At 37.6% G+C, this 23134-nt stretch overlaps 1 protein-coding gene across 5 annotated transcripts in view; it reads left to right on the forward strand.

Annotated features, from left to right (window-relative positions):
- The window catches only part of CNIH2 (cornichon family AMPA receptor auxiliary protein 2), a 111482-nt gene extending 106529 nt beyond the window's left edge, over nucleotides 1-4953 (forward strand). For 4 of the 5 annotated variants that reach the window (XM_075188753.1, XM_075188752.1, XM_075188749.1 and 1 more), the window contains 3 exons: nucleotides 1534-1677; nucleotides 4111-4162; nucleotides 4592-4953. In XM_075188753.1, coding sequence (XP_075044854.1) covers nucleotides 1534-1677; nucleotides 4111-4144 — 178 coding nt within the window. In that variant the 3' untranslated portion in view covers nucleotides 4145-4162; nucleotides 4592-4953. The remainder of the gene's footprint in view (nucleotides 1-1533; nucleotides 1678-4110; nucleotides 4163-4591) is intronic. The other variant, XM_075188750.1, reaches the window with a different exon arrangement.
- Nucleotides 4954-23134: the final 18181 nt, after the last annotated feature.

Below are 23134 nucleotides of genomic sequence, written 5' to 3' on the forward strand. Positions count from 1 at the left end.
TTACACATTATTCCAAGTCAAACGGATCTTTAGATCCATGCAACTCAGAATACTATGCAAATTGCACAAACACACCGCTTTATCTGCTTTATGGGCCAGTGTGCATGATACACTTAAGTTTATCAGTCACAGCAGCCCTGTAAAGCAGATTACTGAATAAATAAATTAATGTAGAAAATAAAAAAATTGTGCCCCCCCCCAAACAGCACAATGGATGGTTATGCTCTTTGGGGGTACACACCTTTATTTTAAATGTAATCATTTTTGTAATTCTTTGTTTAGTACTACAAGGACTGTTGCACCAGCAGAAAGCACCCACAAAAGATACGTCTCCTAGAGACCGATCTGTGGCTGCTTTCAACTCAGGATAGTATATAAAGTGCATGAACAGGCCTTTACGTTGCTAGGCTTGAACACTACCTTTCCCGTTCCAAATCTCTAAGTGCAGAGAGGTGCAAGAGGGAGATCGATCATATTCTGAATGCAAGCAGAGGCGGAACCTTGGCTAAACGTGCTTTTTGCACTGTTGAGTTGGACTTGCGTCCAACTCTACATCATTTACGAAGCACAGAAATTACCAACCTGCACTGTTTCTTTAATTGCATAAGGGATCCTACTTTGTGGGTTTGAGGATCCGTCCTCTCAAAATCACTAGTATATGTCATGTGTAAATGGTGTGTGTGTATGTATTACGCCCCACGATAGCATACAAGTCACATTACTCTGTTTGTATATTACTAATTTTTTTTCATATAGTAGTGTAAAGGAGTGTCATATACACAAGAGACAATAGTGCAATCACGGGTTTTAATAAATGTGAAAGTCGCATTTTAAAAAGAAAATGGAATTAAATGCAAACACCTTCACATCTGTTGCTTACCCCTTTGAAATCACATGCAAATGTCCTTTCCTGCTGTTGTCCAAATGGAAATGTCAATTAAGTAATGCAGGTAAACAGCTATGACTTCATATAATATAATGAAAACATTAATATTTTAAGTACTATTAGCTGTAGAGATTAATATGTGATATCAGCCAACCAGAAGCAGCTCCAGAGTGCTGTCCTCCAGCACCCACTTCCTAAAAGACATATCTGTGGATGTATATCTAATTGTCTGGCATTTATGTGAAAAACACTTTTCTGTGCTCTTTTTACACTTGCCTGCCCATGCCTATCTTCTACAAGCATAAGAGGGTGCAAGTCTACGATGCACAAAAATCTATATGGTGATATATGTGCGTACATTTTTGATGCACATGCACATTATGGAAATATGTGTCTTGCACAAAAATAATTGCTTCCAACTCTAAATGAGCCCCTATGTCACAATAATTCTGCAGATTTGGACTAGATATTTCTACACTAAAGAGCCCAAGACAGTAGTTGTGAACATTAGCACTCTAAGGTTGTGTTCCAACACTGCACAGTGAGTTGACCTAGACTGGCAATGACATTCAGCATGCATGTTACAAAATACAGAATAACAGTGAATACGTGGATCAGTAGTAAATATCTTTGGTGGCTTTCCACAGGTACTTCCACCGACCCGCTGATGGCTCAGAAGTTATGTTTGACCCAGTGTCTATAATGAATGTGGACATTCTGAATTACTGCCAGAAGGAAGCCTGGTGTAAATTGGCATTCTACCTGCTGTCCTTCTTTTACTACCTGTACAGGTGAGTTACATGTAAGCTCTGGGGAGCAATATTTGTAAAGTATGGCATATGAACTATAGAGAAATCCCAGTGGGAAGTCCACTAGGAATCCATGATTAACAAATGAAAGGGTACAGAAAAGCATTGTGATATTGAGAGACAGCTGAAGATAGGTATTCAAAAAGGTTTTTATTAGCAATGAGCAAATTGTAGTAAAATTTCAAGTGAACTGAATTTTGCAGTAGAACAGGTGATTTTGTGGGCATAAAAAGATTTTGCCATACAATATTCTCGATCCACTTTTGCTTCACTGTTTAGTACAATTCCAATGTTCAATGTACTTGTAAATTCAGATTTCGTGAATTGAATGCAGCTGGAACGACAACTGATTCATTCTTATTTGTGGTGTGTTTGAGGTATGATTAGTAACACTTAAGAATAATTTCTGAATGTCATAAAGTGCTAAATAATTCTAGGTACTTAAAGCTGAGTTTGAAGCTTCTTTTTTTCTCCACCTAAAAGATTTTATTAGTTTTCAATGACAGGAAAAAAGAGCAGTTACAAATACAATATTATCAATTATGAAATAAATATTTTTATCATATCGTAATATAATAAATACAATAGCAGCTAATATATAATAATACATATTACATAAGTATAAATATATAGATATAAAATAATATATGGTGGAGAAATGGGAGGGAAGGGGATGAAAGGAAAAGGGGTACAGCGATCTCTTTGAATAAGTGAATCTAAAATTATTAATATAAAACAGAATACATGAAGAGGATTAATTCAAAATGTAATATTGACGTTATATTTAGACAACCTTGGTTTCTATGTAATATTACATTTTGATATGAATTATTGAGCAGGCATGGAATGCCCTCCATTTTGTAAACACACCAAACTCTATTAAAAATAGTGAAGATTGAGGGTGGATCTGGAGATGCCCACAATATAGCTAATTGAGAAGCCATAGCCCTGCAGATATCATCATCTATTTATATAGTGCCATTCATTCCTCAGTACTGTACAGAGAACTCACTCACATCAGTCCCTGCTCCATTGAAGCTTACAGTCTAAATTTCCTAACATACACACAGACACACTAGGGCCAATTTCATAGCAACCAATTAACCTTACTAGTATGTTTTTGGAGTGTGGGAGGAAACTAGAGCACCCAAAGGAACCCCAACCAAACATGGGGAGAACATACAAACTCCACACAGATAGGCCATGGTTGGGAATTGAACAGCACGTGAGTAAAGTTGATGGTTGTTATAGTTTTAATCATTTTTTTAATTTCCCTACAAAATTTTACTAATCTAGGGAAAGATCACCAAATGTTTTATTAATGGTAATTACAAACAATACTTTGGTTTAAGTTCCTCTAGCTGCCACCATCACATTTGATCATATCAAACTTATCAACATTTATTTTTTTTAGTGCGTACATATTATGATGTACTTTACAGATAATATTTAATCTTTTACATCAATTCCTGGCCCAGTGGAACCACTGGAATCATCTATATTCCCTACCTCACAAACACACGCAGAATCATTTTTGTCAGAAGTCAATTAACCTATTATAGGAGGAAATCAGAGCACCCAGAGGAAACCCATACATACACACAGAGAACATACTCCACCCAGATAGCACCTTGGTCGGAATCAAATTTATGACCCCCATACTGTAAGGCAGCAATGCTAACCACAGCAAAAATATAAATTGATACAATAAAGTGTTCCTGTACTGAAATAGTATTGCTATCATGACAATAGCCATGATAGAAATATACTATAATGGAAATGAAAGATAAACACAAGTCTATCTCGAGTATAAACTGAAGAAGAAGAAGTTCAATGGGCAGACAAATCATCTATCTTTATTTTCTGAGGGCATGTTATATTTCTATAATTACATTAAATACTCTGAAGACTATAATCAAGTAAATTGGTTGCCCCTATAATTTTAATGAATCTTGTGTGTCGTTATGTTACATCTTTTCCCATATATATCTGCCAATCACTATTTCAAAATTGTAAATGAGTACATTCAACGAAATTGTGACTTATTATTATTATTATTATTATTATTATTATTATTATTAATAATAATAATAATAATAATAATAACATATTATTAAAAGTTAAATGTGTTTTTACACCTATTGTCACTAACAGAGTCTACAATCACATTGCTGTATTAAACTGTGCACATACAATATTATTTTAGAAATGCAGTTATGTAAGAATTTCAGTTCTACCTGTATGAATATTGCACTGGTATATTTTTGCATGTCAGTGTCCTGTACTACATAGGAATTTAAGATTGAAAAGTAGACAAAGTAAAATGATTTATTTTAAATACACAGTATCCTATGCAATTCCCATTCTGCATACATGCAGCATCCTGTACTAATCCCACTTCTTCCTCGCATGCAGGGTGGGGGCCACTGTACGTTATGTCAGCGCGTAGGATGCTGTGCCTCTGCTGGTGAGTGAAATGCCCCTAGCCCCCATAAATGCCCCCACTCCTCCTGAACTGCCACTTCCTGCATGCGGATACTGATATTTTATCCTAAAAACATATTATCATTAAATCTGTATAAACTTAGCCCCTTAACCCTACAGTAAATTTATAATGCTTTTATACCTTATAATATATACTCCCATGATCTCCCCTTCAAGTAGGAATGTGTCCTTTATTAGCACCTGAACATTTTAATGGCTCGCATTGTAACACATTGTCTTCTCTCTTTTACTACCCCTTCCCTTATTTTATCACTGCTCTAATTCTTACTTTATCACTGCTCCTCCTCCTACTTTCTCAATGCCTTTACCCTTACTTTCTTTACTTGCATGTATTTTTCCTCCTATGGCTTCCTCACTGCCTCTACATCTCTATTCTTGGCACGTTTCTTAGTATGATTTACACACTCGTCACTTTTTGAATCTTACCAGTCCAAATCTCTGAATCCAGAAGAAGGAAGAAAAGTAAATATGGGATCAAGATCCTTACAGATGGAGAAAGACCTAAAGGGCATCGCTCCCTACAGTCTGCCTACTAGTAGATTTTCTCTCCCTCTGCCCCCCGCTCATCTCTCTTTCTCTCTCCCCTCCCCATTGTCCACCCTTTTCCATTCTATTTCCCCTTTCCCCTTTTTCTGCCTTTCCCTATTTTTAGACTGCTGCTGGCTTACAGCTCTTATTTGTCTGTTTGAAGTCTGTGACTTTATTTCTCTAGAAATGTGTGAAGTTTACTGTTAATAAAGGATATATATATATATATTCTCCAGTTTTATTTACTTGTGAGCATTTGACCAAGGACACTGCTGTTAATGACTACTTTATGCACTCAATACAGTTTAGTAACATATATACTCCTCAATGTGGAGTGGGAAATAATGAGACCAATTTTCTCTAAAAAAAATATTAGTTATGTAATAGGAGAGGTTCCACATATGGGTTTCATTAAAATTGTGGTATTTTCTGAATATGCTTAATTACAATATGCCTGTTACATAACAAACCTTATGTACTGTATATGCTTCCCTACAAATGTCTATATATCAGACTCACCAAAAAAAAGCAAGGTCCTCAACAGTTAATAGTAATTGTAGTGCAACAGCTTTTACTATTTCTGGTGTAGATTTCTACACATCTGTAATTCCACATATATTACCCTCTGCTAAAAGACATGAAATCATTCTCAGACCCTTACAGTGGATTGCAGGCTGAAGGTTAAAATCAGTGCTTGTCAACATACTGACCTTTCCATTGCTAGTTGCTAGAGGATGCTAGGATGGGTTTCCCTCCCTTCTCCTGTTACTTTTCTGTCACTCACACTGTCTGCTTTATTGCTTCCTCATTTCTTCCTTTTACTTATATAATCTACAATTAAACTGAAGAGTTTTAAAAAACAAACAACTCCACTGCTTTTACATTAAAGGACTTGAAAAGGGATTCGAAGTCTGTACAGGTACCTTTCCTCGGTCTTCAAATTCCTAACAATGTAAGTGTGATCTTCTCATTTTTTTTAGTCTGAACATCAGATTTTAATAATAGCAAAGGGAAGGGTCACATTGAGAATAAATACCAGAATCTTATGAGTGCAATTAAAAAGATTTTATACGTTACTGTGGTGAAAAATAGTGCTTTTTTAATAACAGTATGCTCCTGTTTCCTCTGAATGTTATTACTGGGTTTTAGAGGTGAGTCCTCTTGTGTGTTTTGCCCAAAAGGGTAATTTACCAAGACGTTGTGCTGTTTGTACCTTTTTTTTAACTTTAAAATGCTTGCTGTGTATATGTTTATGTTTTAATTTTGGCACACTTGCTTTTTTAAGTCTTCTAAGATAAGACAATATGAAATAATGAGAACCAGATGTCCTACAAGGCTCTTCCTTGATCATAAACATAATTTCAGTGGATGATTCCAAAGTAGAAAGGTTGTAGTCAACATTCATCAAAATAACTAGCAGGGAGTGGTAGGAAAACCTAACCTTATATATTAATTCCATTGCTCTGCTAGGCTGAATTAAAAAAAAACCCCAAAGACATAGAAATGATTGCACTTGTTGTTCGTGACTGGATCATTAACAATTTCTTAATACCACTGAGTCGGGTTGTTCAGTTCTCTCAGATATAACATTATGTGAATTGTTTCCACATTACAATGTCCGACTATCTGCAGACCCCCTAATATGTAATATTCCTGCTTCCTGCTACCATACTGCTGTATCTGGCTGTGTGCAGTTTTTCTGTGTAATAATAATTCTGCTGCTCTCCCACACACTGCTGTGTCTAGTTATATACAGGACCAGCTAATGTGTAATGTTCCTTTTCCTCTTCCCACTCTGCTGTGCTGAGCTGCTTCATGAATAACATCCAGACTCTGAGCTTGCCCCACTTTTTGTGCCTGACTGCTTGTAGGACCTTCTCATGTGTAACATTATGATCCTGTACCCAGCTATTTCCAGAGTTTTCTTATGTACAACAATAATTTTCCTCGCTAATACTTTGCATGGTTGTTTGTGATATTATGTTTGAGCTGCTTTCTCTCTAGGGCCTGATGTGAGTTCGAAGCAAAGCAAAAACAATGAGCAAATTTGAACCTGGACAAACCATGGTATAAATTGATTTCTTTTTTTGGAAAATACTGGCTGTTTTTTCATGCAGCACACAAATACTTTATTTTTACACTGTAATTAAAGTTCACCTATGACATGCCATATGCCAACTATAAATCTGTCCCTACGTTTTAAGCTTACCACCTCCTCTAATGTAACATGGTTTTGCCAAGGTGCAAATTTGCTCCTTTTCTTTGCTTTGCTCCTAACTCAGCATCAGGCCCATAATAGATTAAAGGTTCTTGTCACATAGGGGTGGGTATACAGTGCACCCTGATGAGTAGTTTTTTTCAGTTGTCATCTTATTTAAGGTTTTCAAATTGATTTGATAATTCCACCCAGCTAAGAACCTGTGGTTGGATTGTTTCCCAAAGTATGTGAAGCTCCTGCCCTTTATTGTCCGTATGGATAGACAATAGTGATTACATTTTTAAAAAGTTCACTTCTGACTACGCTATGCATTCTATTCATTATGGTTATCAGGCAAAGCAGGTATTACATTTTATACCAAAAGGTGTTTTAGGAATCAATTTGGTGGGTGAATACTGTAATTGATAGGGAAAATATTTTATTAATCAAAATACAAATTATTAATTATATAATTTTAATGATAAAACACAAATAACTTATCTTATTAAAAATAGAAAAAAGGAAGGATATAATAATGAAAGACTGTTGAAAAGAAAGAAGAAAGTGAAAAAAATGCAATGTATTGAGGAATTCAATAAAAATGTTAAGAGTATAATAAGAATATAATAATTAAAATTAAGTAATTAACTAAACTGAGTAATAACTCAGTAGGAATAGTAAAAAGAAATAATGAATATGTTGTGATGGATAGCCAACAATGTGAATAGTTAAATATACTGAATAAAAAATATGAACACATAGAAATTGGTGAAATAATGCATTGATAAAAAATAAATAATGAAATAGATAAAATAAAGAGTGAAAACTCTTATACTGGTAGACTGTCAAAGCAATTTTTATTTTCATACTAAATGGGTTTAGCTACTTGGCTTTCTCAGTGAATGCTGTCAGTATAGCCCGGACTACTGAGGAAGCCACAATAAATTGTATTGAAAATAAGGAATCTAATTTTTTAAAAAGTGTTTATTACTTTCCAAAATTTAACATAGACACAACAGAGGGATTTTTTACAAAATAAACATAGTCAAAGAAAACCTGCTTACTTTCTCCTTATGTGCTATTGGTTCTGGGAGAAAAAAAAGTTAAGGAAAGAAGACAGCACAGTGGAATGAAAATGAAATAGAACGAGGGAAAGAATAGAGTTTCTGCAATAATTATGGGAATTTTTTCTGTTAGACCCTGTGGTCAAATGGAAATTTGGAAGTGGCACTAGGGAAAATGTAAGTGAACAGAATTGTATAATTTCACAAGGAAAGCAGTGGGAGAAGTGGTCTGGTATACCACCGTATACCACTCCATTTCAACCACTGATTAGACCTTCTCTTAATAGTAGGACTGTGAACCTTAGAGATGTTGGAGCATACTTTAGAGCCACTGGGCTGGGGTGGAGTGATTGCCCAGGGGTAGACAAGACTTGATGGGGAATCCAGATAACTAATTTCAAATTAATTTCCCTTAGATTGTAAGCTTGCAAGTAGGGCCTTCTTACCTCTTTGTCTGTATTACCCAATATTGTATATTATTGTGTTTGTCTCCAATTGTAAATTGCTACGGTATTTGCTGGCGCTATATAGATAAAAGTTGATGATGTTGATGATTTCACCAACATGAGGGCAGCAAACCAGACTTACCTGGTATTTGACAAGATTGAAAATAGGCAGCGCAGATTTGAAAGTATTCTCATTTTAAAAAGAAAGAGAAGTAATTATCATCAACCTTTATTTACTTAGCTCCAGAAAATTCTGTAACACTTTACAATTGGGAACAAACACAGTACTAAAACATTACTGGGTAATACAGACAGACGGAGAGGTGAGAGGGCCCCGCTTGCAAGTTTACGATCTGTAGGACAATGGGAGTCTGATACATGAGGTCAAGTTCCACACATTGCATATTAGTCCAGCCAGAATGCAAAGTTAAATAGTGCCTAGTGGGCCATATGACCCAGTCACACAGCAATGTTGGTAAGGGGCTAAGAGGGCTGCAGTCATGTGTGCACTGTGTAAAGGGTTGTAATAGGGTAACCTAGGGAGATTAAGAGGGTGGTTGAGGAATATTATAAGCTTACCTGAAGAGGTGGGTTTTCAGAAAACGCTTGAAGGTTTGAAGACAAGAGGAAAGTTTTATTGTGTGAGGGAGGGTATTCCATAGAGTGGATGCAGCCAGTAAAAAAGTCCAGTAAATGGAAATGGGAGCATGTAATGAGAGTGAATGAGAGACGCAGATCTTGTGCAGAATGGTAGTGTCGAGTTGGTAGATATTATGAAACAAGGGAGGAGATGTATATATGTACAGTTTTGTTCACGGCCTTGTATGTTAGTAGAAATATTTTATATTGGATTCTGTGAAAAATAGGTAACTAATGTAGACACTGACAGAGTGGCTCAGCAGAGGAAGAACGTTTTGCAAGGAAAACCAATCTAGCCGCTGCATGCAAAATACATTGTAGGGGTCAGAGTCTGATTCAGGGAAGACTAGTAAAGGGGGAATTGCAATAGTCAATGTGGGAAATGATGAGTGTATGAATTAAAGTTTTTGTAGTGTGTTGTGTGAGATATGTGCGTATTCTGGAAATGTTTTTTTAGATGTATGCAGCATGATTTAAATTAATTTTAAGTGACATAATTGGTGAGCCGCATCTCAGAATGGTGAACCATTATTTTTAATCATTTTCAGAACAAGGATAGTATACATATCTATTATAGTCATGAAAGTCAATAAAGCTTTATATGGGGGTCAATATTTTGTTATGCTTTAATTAATTATTTTCTATCAAAGAGTAGATCATTCTAGAACTGCAGATAGGGCAATATACTCACAAGTTATCATTGAAGATGAATTGAACATTCCTATCCTGCTGACACTAGCTGAAGAGAAAAGCCTATTTCCGTCTGACTTTCTGTGCAATCATCCCATAGTGTATTGTTTTAAAAAGAGTACACAAACCTGCTGTTGCAATCTGCTTCAAAAATCCTTAAATGTTTTATACTTACAATAATATACATCAGCACGCTCTACCAATGATGGGAATAACTTTTATTTTTAAACATATTTTATTTAGAATTTTACAGCATTTTTATGTTATAACGTCAATATCAAAATATACACTAAACAATAAAAGCGATACAAACCAAGTAAAAAAACATAAGAAGAGAAAAGAGGGGGGATGTAAGGGGGTGTTAGTTAGGGGTACTTACGGGAGGGGATGTCTGGTCCAGCTCTGTGCATTATAGCAAATAGCAAATGGTCAGTCAATTCAGGACATAAAAATCATCAACAGTCTGGTAAAAGAATCAGCTAGAGAGCAGTCGCATGGTGGAAATGCCAATAGCTCCAAATGCCACAAAATTTGTTGGGGTAGTCATTGATAATACTCCTGATATATTCACATTGGTATGTTTGCCAAATCCTATTAATCACTAATGGAAGAGCAGGGGGTTACGGTTGTATCCAGCCTACTGCAATTGTGCATTTAGCAGCATTAAGAATATGACCCATCAGTTCCATTGTGTATTTGTCAACGTCCATAACAGGTTTGTGTAGGTAGTAAGATGGACAAGGTGGTAACATCATGGAGGTAATTTTATGAATCAGCGTATGAACACTTTGCCAGAATCTCATGATTTTTGGAGCAATACAACCAAATATGGTGAAATGAACTGTCATGTCCACAGAGCCTCCAGCATGACTTTGAGAAAGCAGGATATATAGCATGCAGGTGGGTGGGGACTATGTACCATCTATATAGTAGATTGTATGCATTCTCTTTAGAATATAGAGCTCTTAGCAACCCTAACCCTGATCTCAGACCATTCATTTACATCAAGCTCCTGCCTGAGATCCTCCTCCCATTTCAGCTCATAGCTATCCTTGGCAGGTTGACAAAATGCCACCAAGAGATAGTAAAAGGTGAGATCATGCCACTTGGAAGAGATCTGTTCATACAGAATGACTCCAGATGCGTAAGTTGATAAAACAGCTGGAACACAGGCAGAGAGCGTTACAGTTTGCTGCAATTGAAGACATTAACAGAAACGGCCATGGGGAATGTCATTTTGTCATAGAAGATCCCCAAATTTTGGGAAAATTTGCATGGACGCTATGTCTGACAAGAACTTGAGATCAATTTGGGGATAAATGTGCATAGGTATAGTGTTGTAATCCAAGGGGGAAAGCTGGGTAGTCCCACAGTGGGAACGTAATGACAGAGTTATGCAATAAATGAAAAGCGTGTGTGCTATAGTCCCAAATCTGAAGAGAGAATCAAGTGGTGGGCAGGAGTAGAGAAAGGAGGAGGGCAGTGTTTGATTGAGATCCACAGTAGAGTATAAGAAGAAAGTAGGTGCAAAAGCTTAGCTTTGATGTCACCTCCATAGTCTTGTTGAGGATGGAGAGTGAAAGAGAACCAACTGGATAAGGTAAGTGGCCACATAACACAGAAATATTTGGGAGGCCTAGACCTACTTCCGTATACAGGCTCTCACTCTGGAGCATCATCTACCCACCCAAACAAAGCAGGCGATCTGTCTCTGTAGGGTCTGCACAACCAGGAAGGGTACTCAAACTGGTAGGGTTTGAAACAGATAAAGAATGCGTGGTAACCTTTTTATTTTCACAGCAGTCACACGCCAGTGCCAGGAAATACACAGCTTGCACCAGGCTATGAAATCTCGTTTAAGTGACTCCAATAGTTTAGGGAAGTTAGTGGCATAGAGATGGTTGTAATGGCTAGTCAAATAAATCCCTAGATATTTAAGTTTGTCAGGTCACCAGCGAAAGCCCAGTTGACTTTTAAGGATAGCTAAAATACAGGGAGGTAGATTGAGAGGAAAAATCTTGGATTTGTCTGTATTAATTTTAAAGTTGGACAGAACACCAAAAGTTTGGATCTCAGCCTGCAGAGAGATTAAGGAGGTGGTTGGGTTTGTGATCATCAGTAGGATGTCGTCTGCGTACATTGAAATTTATAGGCACTAGCACCTGCCCGGAGATTACAATAATATCCCCTCTGCTGTCCCTTTCAAATTTCTTGCCACTTAGAATTGCATTGAAAAGAGGTAGAAGCATGGGTATCAGGACAGATGCAATTTTTTTTATAGTACATAGCTGTAAATCCATCGGGGCCGGGGGCTGCCGAGTTTCTAAGGATCTTAATGGTGATACTAATCTCTCCTGCTGTAACATCATAGTTTAATGCTAGCAGTTGAGCTTGGGTAAGACGGGGTAGGGAGGAGGTGTGGAGGTAGTCGTCAATTTGAGAGCGTAAAGCGTCAGGGGGATCGATAGGCAGGGGGAAGGTTATACAAAGAACTGTAGTACGAGTGAAATCTACTTGCTATGGTCTGGGTGTCATAAAGGGAGTGTTGGGCTGGGTCCTTAATTGCTATGATGTGATTATGGGTGTGGTTGTTTTGTAGTTTGCGGGCAAGTAGCATGTCTGCTTTAGCTCTTTTTTCATAAAAACGCTTTTGAAGCCACTGGAGTGTCTTGGCAGATTTTGATGCAAACTGTTTGCCGAGCTGGCCTCGGAAAGCTAGAAATTTAATATAGATTTTGTGCTTAGGATATTTTTGGTGGATAGTCGTGAAAGTTGTATCTGATCCTCTTGATCTTTGATTGACTGTTGGTGGAGTTTTTTTTCGTGGGAAGCTAGCTGATGATACAACCAGATGATAGCTTTATGGGCTTTCCATTTAATGGTGGGGGCAATGACCCTATGACTGTTATCTATCTGAAAATCCAACAGGGCTTGAGGGATTGTAATTATATTTTCTTTTTACAGGAACAAGTGGTCATTTAATCTACATATAGTGCAAGGGGTAAGAGGTGGCAAAACATCAATATGTAACTTTACATCTGAATGATCAGACCAGGGAATTGAGGTAGTGGTTGCTGAGGTCAGGGCCCGGGCTGTGTGAGCATCTACAAAGATCATATCCAATCTGTAGTATGTTCCATGTGGTACAGAGAAACGTGTATAAATTCGATCACTAGAGTATAAGACACACCATTTGTTGTAAAGATTGGCTTAGGAGAGCAAAGATTGCAATTTGGAGCTCTCGCAGGCAGTCTGACTGCCATGTGATGTAGACTATGAGCAATCTAGCTTAACATTCAAGATGACATTAAAGTCCCCACCCAACTCCACCTGTCCCACCGTAGAACGTGAGAGTCTGGCAAAGAAATGGGCAAAGAATGTACTCTGGGAGGTGTTAGGAGCATAGAGCGTAGCGAGGGTAATGGGCATCTGCAATATGGAACCCATTAGAATGAGAAAACGTCAATGAGGGCCTATATGGGAAGAGTGAATCGTTAGTGTCAGGGAGTGATGGATAAGAATTGCAGTATCTTTGATCTTTTGTGGAGAGATAGAATAGTAAGAATGAGGGTAAAATTTACATTGCAGGCCTGGGTGGATATGTTTGAAATGAGTCTCTTGGAGCATTACGATTTGTGGGGAGAAGCATTTAAGATATTGAAGGAGCATTGTACGTTTGTGTGGACTATTGAGGCCGTGTGAATTACATCTGTGGATCCACTTGACAACATTTAAGAACAAAGTTGATTTGGAACAGAAGAGAGAAAGGAAAGTGAGCATCCAAGAGGCACTCATTGATTGTTACAAGTAAAAATTAAAATGTAGATCTTTATTATTGTACATTAAAAGTAATTCTGAAAAATACTGGATATATACTGCCCATATATTAAAGGGCCTTTCATTGCCAGATAGTCATATTAAAACTTATAGCGAAATAATAAAAATTGAATGATGAAAATGTACTGAGATTATTGTAATACCAGTTAAAATGGCAGAAGAAAGTGCCAGCCACATCGTTCTTGCTGATTACACAGGTCTGCAACCAAAAAGCTGTTTTCATCATTTTATCTGATTCTTATGTTTTTTTTGTGCCGCTGTATTCGAAAATGAGCACCGTTTTTTCCTGGGACGTCAGATTTTTTCACAATCAAAATGTGCCTTGGTCAAACAGGTAGCTGGAAATTGCTAAATTTCAAATTCATCATACTCGGGGAAAAAAAACTGAACATGGAAAAACAAATTTATTTTCACTGCCAGTGCTCCCAAAAACATGAAATACATGTTTATTGGTCCTGATGGTGATCACTGCATTGTTGAGTGTGCTTGCTAGGGCCTGCCCGGACATGTTCTTTCATGCATTAACTTGTTCTCTGATTCCTCCACAATCTTGTATTTAATTTCAGTCGTCATCCTGCTATTGTCTGTGTGGTTCAAAATTAGTGCAATGCTTCCAAGAAAGTGTGTAAATTTGCCTGACAGTTTCTGTTTCATATGTGAAGAGTTCATGGTGAAAAAGCAGCAAGAACTGCAGAAACCAAAACTGGTTGGTATGTGGGGATTTAAAAGTATTGTGTATACTGCTGGGAGAACAGGCTGGGTACACCAAATACCCTTGTTTTCTATGTTTATGGTACAGTAGAGACCGACAAAATCACTGGAAGCAAAAAAATTGGCCACCAAGAAGTCTAGTTGTTGGTGAAAAGAATGTTCTCAGAGATACATTGGTACCCCCTGAGAAGGTTTTATTACCACCACTCCATATAAAATTAGGATTAATGAAGCAATTTGTTAAGGCATTTCCCAAAGATAGCGAATGCTTCAAGTACTTGGAATCCAAGTTTCCAGGTTTAACGGAGGCAAAACTGAAAGAGGGGGTTTTTGTTGGCCCGGATATTAGAAAACTCATATCCGACAAAGACTTCATCAGATCAATGACTCCAACTCAAAAAGAAGCGTGGGTTGCCTTTACTGTGGTCATAAAAAACTTTTTGGGAAACCAAAAGGACTCAAATTACAAGGAAATGGTGGAATCAATGTTGAAAGCGTTCCACAAGCTTGTTTGCTCCATGAGCTTAAAAGTCCATTTTCTCAACTCACACCATGACTATTTTCCTGAAAATTTGGGAGCAGTGAGTGAAGAGCAGGGAGAACGTTTCCATCAAGATATAAAAGAAATGGAAAGAAGGTATCAAGGGAAATGGAGTGTTACGATGATGGCTGACTACTGCTGGATGTTGTGCAGGGATCTTCCGGAAGCCACCTACAAGAGCAAAGCTCAAAAAGAAGTTTAGAGTTTAAAAAAAGACAATTTCACAAGCAATCTACTTGAGTGTGGTGTTAGTTTTGTCGTCACCTGTGCAAATGAGTTAATATTTTTCATGTAAATAAAATATTTGCGTTAAGAGATTTTTTTAAACAATGACCACCCTTTTGTTCAAAAAACCTGACGTCCCAGGACAAAGCGGCTGTCATTTTTGGATTCAGCGCACCAAAAAACGTAAGAATCAGTCAACTAAACCAAAACAGCTGTCCAAAATTTTTTTGGTGCAGACCTGTGTTATTAATATCTTATCTCACACAAATATGATCCAATAGTCATCTGCTTTATTATATAAAATATATAGCTAATTATTAGGTAATGGCAAAGAATAACATTTAAGCTGTAATAACCTTGATTCCCCACTTGTTGTCCCCCTGCTTTAGTAGTAATATTTGGCACTGGTGCTGGTTTCTTATTTGGGGGAGGGGATGCCTGTTTGTTTTTATTCGTTTATGTAAAACATCTGCTTACAGAGTTATCAACAAGTTAATGGTGATGACTGACATAATTTTCTCTACACTTCAAATCTTTGAGAAAGTCTTATACAACAAGACAAAATGTGATTGCAATTTCATTACAGGAGGAACTGAGACAATACTTTTAAGCCTACTTCTTGGAACTATGGATAATTTGTCTAAATGGAAACCATGACAAAATAAGTAAGCTGGCCTCTTACACCTTTATCATCTCTGATTATTTCACATTTGAGAACAATAGAAGAGACTTTACACAGTACTATCCCACAGAATCTGTGGTCATGAGTGGAGTTTCATCTGTTTATATAGCCAGATGAATCAAATAGGATTGTTTATTTAAATTGGTTGGTTCCTAAGACCTGTAACATCCATAGCAATACATATGGCTATATTTACTAAACTATGGGTTTGAAAGAATGGAGATGTTGCCTATAGGAACCAATCAGATTCTGTCTGTCATTTTGTACAATGTACTAAATGATAACTAGAATCTGATTGGTTGCTGTAGGGAACATCTCCGCTTTTTCAAATCTGCAGTTTAATAAATATACCCCATAGTGTCTGTATTTTTGGAGGACTACACCTGTTCCTAATTAACCCTTCATGTTCTTAGATAGTTAGACAGCATTACTGAATTATATGTTACATGTCCCTATGCAGATTGAGCTTCTTTTCATTCACTGTCCATAAACTGGGAAGTTCTTTGTGTAATAATAACTTTATATTAAATTGTGCAGTTATATTAGCATACAGACAGAACACATATTGCATGTAACATCAAAATGAGAAGAAACTAGAAGATTGTTTGCACAACAGAGTACATTAGTTTAATACAGAGTGACAATACAATAACACATTTAAGAACAGCTCCACCTGCAGTCCCTCCAGTGTATTCACTCATGCAACATTAAGTCTGAATCTGTTGCTGTATCTCAACATTCCCATGGCTTTTAGATTCCTCTTGTTCCTCAACCTCTTATTCCTCGTCATGCTAAGAGCTGTTATTAGTGTGTTTATACATTTATTTTAGATTACATGTTTTTTATCTATTTAGGATTTTCTTTTACAAATATGTTTTTTTATTAAACAGTAATCAAACTAAATTGACTGACATAGATTGTTGAAATAAAGAACATGTATTGAAATTTAAATTCAATATTTTTCTGTGTTTTTTTTTTAACCATCCTGTTCAAAACATTTTAAATACTTTTTTTCATTAAAACTTAATAATTAAATAACTTCAAATAACAAACAAAAGATGTCTTAACACACACAAAACTAGGTACACTGAAAAAAGCATTAAAAAGACAAAATATAGGTGAAATACCAAATATTTTTGTATCAATGTGAATACCATTGTTGGTATTGAAGCTTGTGCCGGAGCCATCCACTCTGCCATCGTTCAACCTAGATGAAGAGTTATATTTCTTATACAGTATCCAATATCAGATGGGAAAAAGGAAATGGGTAAAAAGGTAGAGTGGGATTAAGGGGAGTCACTTATTTGTCTGTATAAATATCAGTCGGTGGACTGAAATAATTTTATTACATGCACTTGTTGTGACACTTTTAGTATTTCAATATACTTTGTAAAAAATACAATATAAAATACCTGGCGCTAACAAAAAATACCGCCCTCACAAGGGTATCTCAAAAACGCTGCTAGTCTAGGGGATGTGTCAACACCCTTATTAGTTCAAAAATATACAAAACAAATATGACAGCGCGAAGAAGAGATATCCAAGGGGCAAAGTATCACAAGGGATATCCAGATAAATCCTTTATTGGATATAGTATTCAAAACGATTGCAAAACTGACTAATTATAACAGTATTTAAAACCAATATATATTTTATTATAATAAAATATATATTGGTTTTAAATTCCATTGTAATTAGTCAGTTTTGCAATCGTTGTGAATACTATATTCAATATACTTTGTAATAAGCTTTCCATCCCTCTTTCAACATTTGGTAATGTAGCCCTTCTATTCAAATACAGATTCTACAGCAACATAGTTTTCACTGCTTCCAAAAAATGTGGGATATGTGAGGTCTAAATTTGTAAGATTACTTTTTTTAGCAATAGTAAGAATAACTATGAGGAATGGCATGACATCCTCTCACTGAAAATCCCCCTTCCAGTTGTTGAAGTTAGAACACACCATGGAAACAGGATCTTTTCTTAAATGAAACATTAATACCAGAATTTATGTAATTTTCCACAGTCCCACATACTATGATAGAAGGTAGCATTATAACTAGGTATGTTCACTGTCCCCCATGTTTTGGTTTTGGTTCAGTATTAGCTTAGTGTTTTGGTTTTGCCAAAACTGCCCTCATATGTTTTGGTTGTGGTTTTGGATCTGTATTTCTTTGTAAAAATTTCTATAAAATGCTAAAATCACATACTTTGGCTCTTTTATTTGTCCTACATTATTATGAACCTCAATAACATTAATTTCCAGTCATTTCCAGTCAATTTTGACCACTTCACAGGTCACAATATTATTTTCATCCAGTTTAGGCCAAAGACTGCAGCGAGCTGGCTGGTCACTAAGTGACAGAGCAACGGCACAAACACATGGCAGTTTATAGTACGTTTGAAACATTGCCACACAAAAGTAGCAGAAAAGAAAAGCGGTGGGAGATGGAATTGTCCTTCAGCCCTTCCACCCACCCTTATGTTATGTCACAACTTGTATGAAACTGGAAAGTACCTGCTAGTGTCGGCACAGCTCAAGAGGGAGGTGCAGAGTCTAACGTGCCACCAGTCTTATCCAGGAATCCCCGCAAGGAGGTATGGGTTTTGCTGCGGGTGATGCACAGGTTGCAGTCCTCCTACTGAGCCACCAGTGAGATATAGAGAGTTTAGGGTAGTTAATCTAGCCGGATCAGCAACATTCTGGCAGCAAAGGTACACAGGGATATCCAGGAGCAGTGGTCAAGGAAAAGCAGAGTCGGCAATATTCTGTAGACAGCAGTACACAAGGAAAATCCGACTCTTGGATCCTGACGAAGCAAATAAAGTACTTGATCTACAAGTCCGACATACTTAGCAGAATTGCTTTGTTTTATCTCCTCCTTCAATTTTTACTAAGAACTACTTTTCTAAAAGTCTAATTATGGGAATCACTTAACTTAAGTTAGCAGTGTCTGAACTGACTTCACAGATGATTTCTTCAAAGGGTTTATGCACCTAACACAATGTGAAAAGTATTCTTCACTGCGCTGGACTAAAGTACATTATCCCTCCTTTCCCAGTGTCATGGCTTTTTGAGTAAGCGTGGATGGCTTTACGCAGTTCTTCCATCCTCTGAAGCATATAAAGGGTGGAATTCCACCTTGTTACCACCTCTTGCTTCAGTGGGTAACAGGGCAAATTCAATTCTTCTTGCAGCTGCTGCAATCTTCTACATGCTGTTGCTGAATGACGAAAATGTCCTGAAATTTTTCAGCCCACAGCCAGCATTACCTGCACATCTGTCATTTTTTTAAAAAGCTCTGTACCACCAAGTTGATTGTGTGAGCAAAACAGGAAATGTGATGGAATTCACCATGCTGTAATGCTCTCACAATATTGATGGCGTTATCAGAAATCACATATCCTGAGGAGAGTCAAATCGGGATAAGCCATGTTGCAATGACATCCCATAGTTTTGTAACAGCTTAAAAGCACTATGCCTCAGGGTGAAGCTGGTGATACAGAGAGTAGCCTGCCTCTGAAAGATCTGGCATTGTTTGTTAGATTCTGTTGCTGTTCGTGCAGTTGAAGGCGATTCACCAACCCATTGGCCTGTCGCAGTCATATAATCTTTAGTTTGACCAGTTCCGCTTGTCCACATATCTATTGTTAAGTGTACAGTGGGACCAATTGCATTTTGCAGCTCAATAATTTTTTTTTTGTTGTTACCTCCTGGTACAGGTGAGGAATTGCTTGTCTAATAAAATGGTGTTGAGATGGAATGAACAAAGAACATCCTCATCATCATCATCATCCTCGTTAGCGCCATTGTCAGCTACACAAATATCCCCCTCATCCTGTTGCAAATCCGAAGTGGCATTCTTAATACATGTGCTGCTCATTCACACATTTGCAGAAATGGTGAAAGGAGGCTTTTTTATGAGTACAGTATCAGAAAGGTCAGGCTCACACATAACATTCGTGGGTAGTCTCTCCTCAGGGATTTGTGACATTTCCAAACACAGTTTGTGCTACTGCCTTACTGTTTTTTTTCAGCACCGATTTCATGAATGTAATTTTTTTGGCACCTCTTCTAGACTCTAAATAACAAGGTCTTGCATGGTCATGACAGATAGAAGGCGATGCCTCACTGACAGTTGCAGAGCTATCACTCATTAATAAAGGTGAATGTCTGAAACTTTCTTTGCCACTGCTTGTGTAGAATGGCATGATGGCAATTTTATGTTTTTCTACAGTAAACTTTCCCTTTAATAGAGGTATTTCTTTCTTTAATAATGTAAAAACTTGGTTTTGGATTTCAGTTTCCCTGACTCAAACCCACTATGCCCTTGAGGATTCACTTTAGTAGATGATGTTGAAGGACTAGTATCATCATGACTGGTGGCAGCAGCTGGTTGGTGCTCCTGGTCTTCTGTCGACTGATCATGATCCATATCAATGAACACACACAATTTGTTAAAAAAAAATAGAAAAATTTGTAAACTTTTCCTGAATATGACAAAGGAGAGCACAACTGAGTAGAGTACACACAGCGAGTCAGTGATTTATGTCAACAACGCAGTCAGATACACACACTAGAACAGAGTGCAATTTAAATAAAATAATTGCTTTTTTCAGCAAATATCAACTGATTTAAGTACACACTGAGAGTCAGTGATTTTTGTGAACGAAGCTGTCAGATACATACACACTACAACAGTGTGTAATTTGAATAAAATATAAAATAATTGCTTTTCTCAGCAAATGACAACTGAGTTGACTACACACTGAGAGTCTGTCAGACATGCAAACTACAAAAAAATAACACTACTACTTCAACAAAGTAGAAAAAAGTTGCTTTTTTTAAACAAATGACAGCTAAGTAGAGTACACACTGTGAGTCAGTGATTTATGCCTCCTGTGTCTGCGTCTGTGTGAGCAATGGCACCGGAACTCTTGGGAAGGAAGGGACTTATATATAATCCAAAACCTGTGAGATCTGACAATGCAACGATTACATTTTGCCTCATCGTCAGAACAGAGGAAGTGGGAGAGTACCAACCTGACTTGGATCGGTACTCGGATTTACGAAGTTCGGGGGGGGATTGGTTTTTTAAAAAAACGAGCCTGCGCATCTCTAGTTAGAACCTCTACATTTAACACAGTGACTAGATTGATCTGGACCATATGCTTACTTTGGGTCTGTGATATGTAGGCTCTATTGACAATCCTCAAATGGCCTTTTTGTAATGCTCCAGAGCCCATTGGTTTTTAATGGTATTTAACCTTCTGATGCTTAATGAGCAGGTGAAACTGGAATTAAAGCCAGTTAAATCACGCTTCCACGTAGTGTCTGGGCTGCACAAATTAACGTGTGCTCTCCATTTTATGGCCGCAGACTCCTTCAGTCTGTGACCTCAAGACTGTTAGGCATAACACAGGCAACATTTTTAAGGCACTTTTCTCAGATGTTAATTGCCCTAAAAGGAGTGTTGCATACATATATCTGCTTACCCAGCCAAGAGTCTCAGTGATATAAAACTCTTTGCATAAATTTAATGTAATTGTCAATAAAAGCCTTGGACACTTATGAAATGCTTGTAATTTTATTTCAGTATATCATAGCAACATCTGACAAAAAGGTCTAAAAACACTGAAGCAGCAAACTTTGTTAAAACCAATATTTGTGTCATTCTCAAAACTTTTGGCCATGAGTGTATGTGGATTTAATGTAAGGTAACAATTGTGTCTCACTTCAGGTAATTTAGGATATGGGTGTTTCTCCTCACTGATGACACCTCTGCTGCATCTGCGGGCTCTTACTCAGCACAAATATAATGAGACGCACATAGCTACTAGAGGTGTGATAGAATGTATCTTTGGATTATTGAAGACCAGGTTCATGTGCCTGGATGAATCTAGTGCTGTGCTTCTCAACACCCCTGCAAAGGTGGCCAATATTGTGTTGGTTTGCTGTTTACTGCATAATCTGGATTTACAACAGCACTCATTGAGTGGAGCTGGCTGGAGAAATTGAAGAAGATGACAATGGCAGGAAGCAGGTTTGTATGGTTCCCATGCTCTCCTCCACTACCACCTATTTCGTGCATGAAGCCCATGGGCACAAATTCGCTCGTTAAGCCCAAGCAGCATTAGTGGTTTCTTAGAGCCCTACTTAGTCATTTATTTGGGACTCAGTGATTTCAGGCTTGGTGGGATGTGGGCAAATTATACAGGAGTTGCCTGTGTGGCAATGTTAATTCAGGCACTAGGCCTGTGGAGACAATCTTGGCGCTAGGCCTGGCATCAGTAGGAGGTAGCCCTGTTATTACAAGATAGTGCCCGGTCTGATCCCATTTGCCTTGTAATCCCTATCTGGCCATTTTGTGATGATCTCTTATAGACCAGTAAGTACTTCTTTGTATCCTTGCCCTCAATCGTTAGACCATCATTAAAGGTAGTCTTTTGAAGTGCTTCTCTGTTACAGGATCCAGGCACCAATTCAAGGCAGGCTTTTGATATCTTATATTGTAACTTGTTATCTTTTATTCCTAGTGCTCTGAGTTAATGTTTCACAGTATACTGGTCACGTAGATCATTGTTTGGACTAGGTCACTGCTGTTGTATTGTTGTTGTAACTAGCACTAGTCGGTGGTATATTCTAGCCTAGTAAACAGCTCTGTTGGTGGGATGTTGTGTGTCTCCTTTTTTGCTAGATGCAAATTCTGGGGGAGATGTTGACTACACAGTGAGTATCATTGTTCAGTTTCATCTTTCCCTTGGTGTGGCCCTCATCAGTAAATTAGTGAGTAATGGGATGTTGTGTGTCTCCTTTTTTGCTAGATGCAAATTCTGGCGGAAACAATGACTACATGGTGAGTATCATTGTTCAGTTTCATCTTTCCCTTGGTGTGGCCCTCATCAGTAAATTAGTGAGTAAGATATTTGGGCGAGATACTTCCCTATCTGAAATATCTATAGTCCCGTACCCAGGCCCCGACCAAAAACAAGGTGTCAGCAATAGGAGTGGAATGCAGGGTCTCTACCTTTGTCCGTCACTTCGGACTCCTCGTTACTTCCATTTTGTATTATTTCACCCAAATAATTGTTGTGGTCTCACGTCTAGATGGAAGTGGTGTGTGGGGTGCTATGCAGAGGAGTTAGTATGAATGGTAGGTGGACTGATCGTGAGCAGCTATAAATTTGTGTGTGTCTGTCATTTCCCATTGGCGACACAGTGTACTGGGAATCCTTGTTTCACCAGATGAAGATGAAATAGCTAAGCGTGTTATTATCTGGTGCTGGATTTGTGCACTCATTGGACCTCATTTACAGTCCGACACAAAGTCCGTTTTAGGCGCATCTAACCAAAAAACACTACCACGCATGTG

Source organism: Mixophyes fleayi, chromosome 10, assembly GCF_038048845.1.
Source record: "Mixophyes fleayi isolate aMixFle1 chromosome 10, aMixFle1.hap1, whole genome shotgun sequence".
In the NCBI taxonomy this organism is placed as follows: Eukaryota; Metazoa; Chordata; class Amphibia; order Anura; family Limnodynastidae; genus Mixophyes; species Mixophyes fleayi.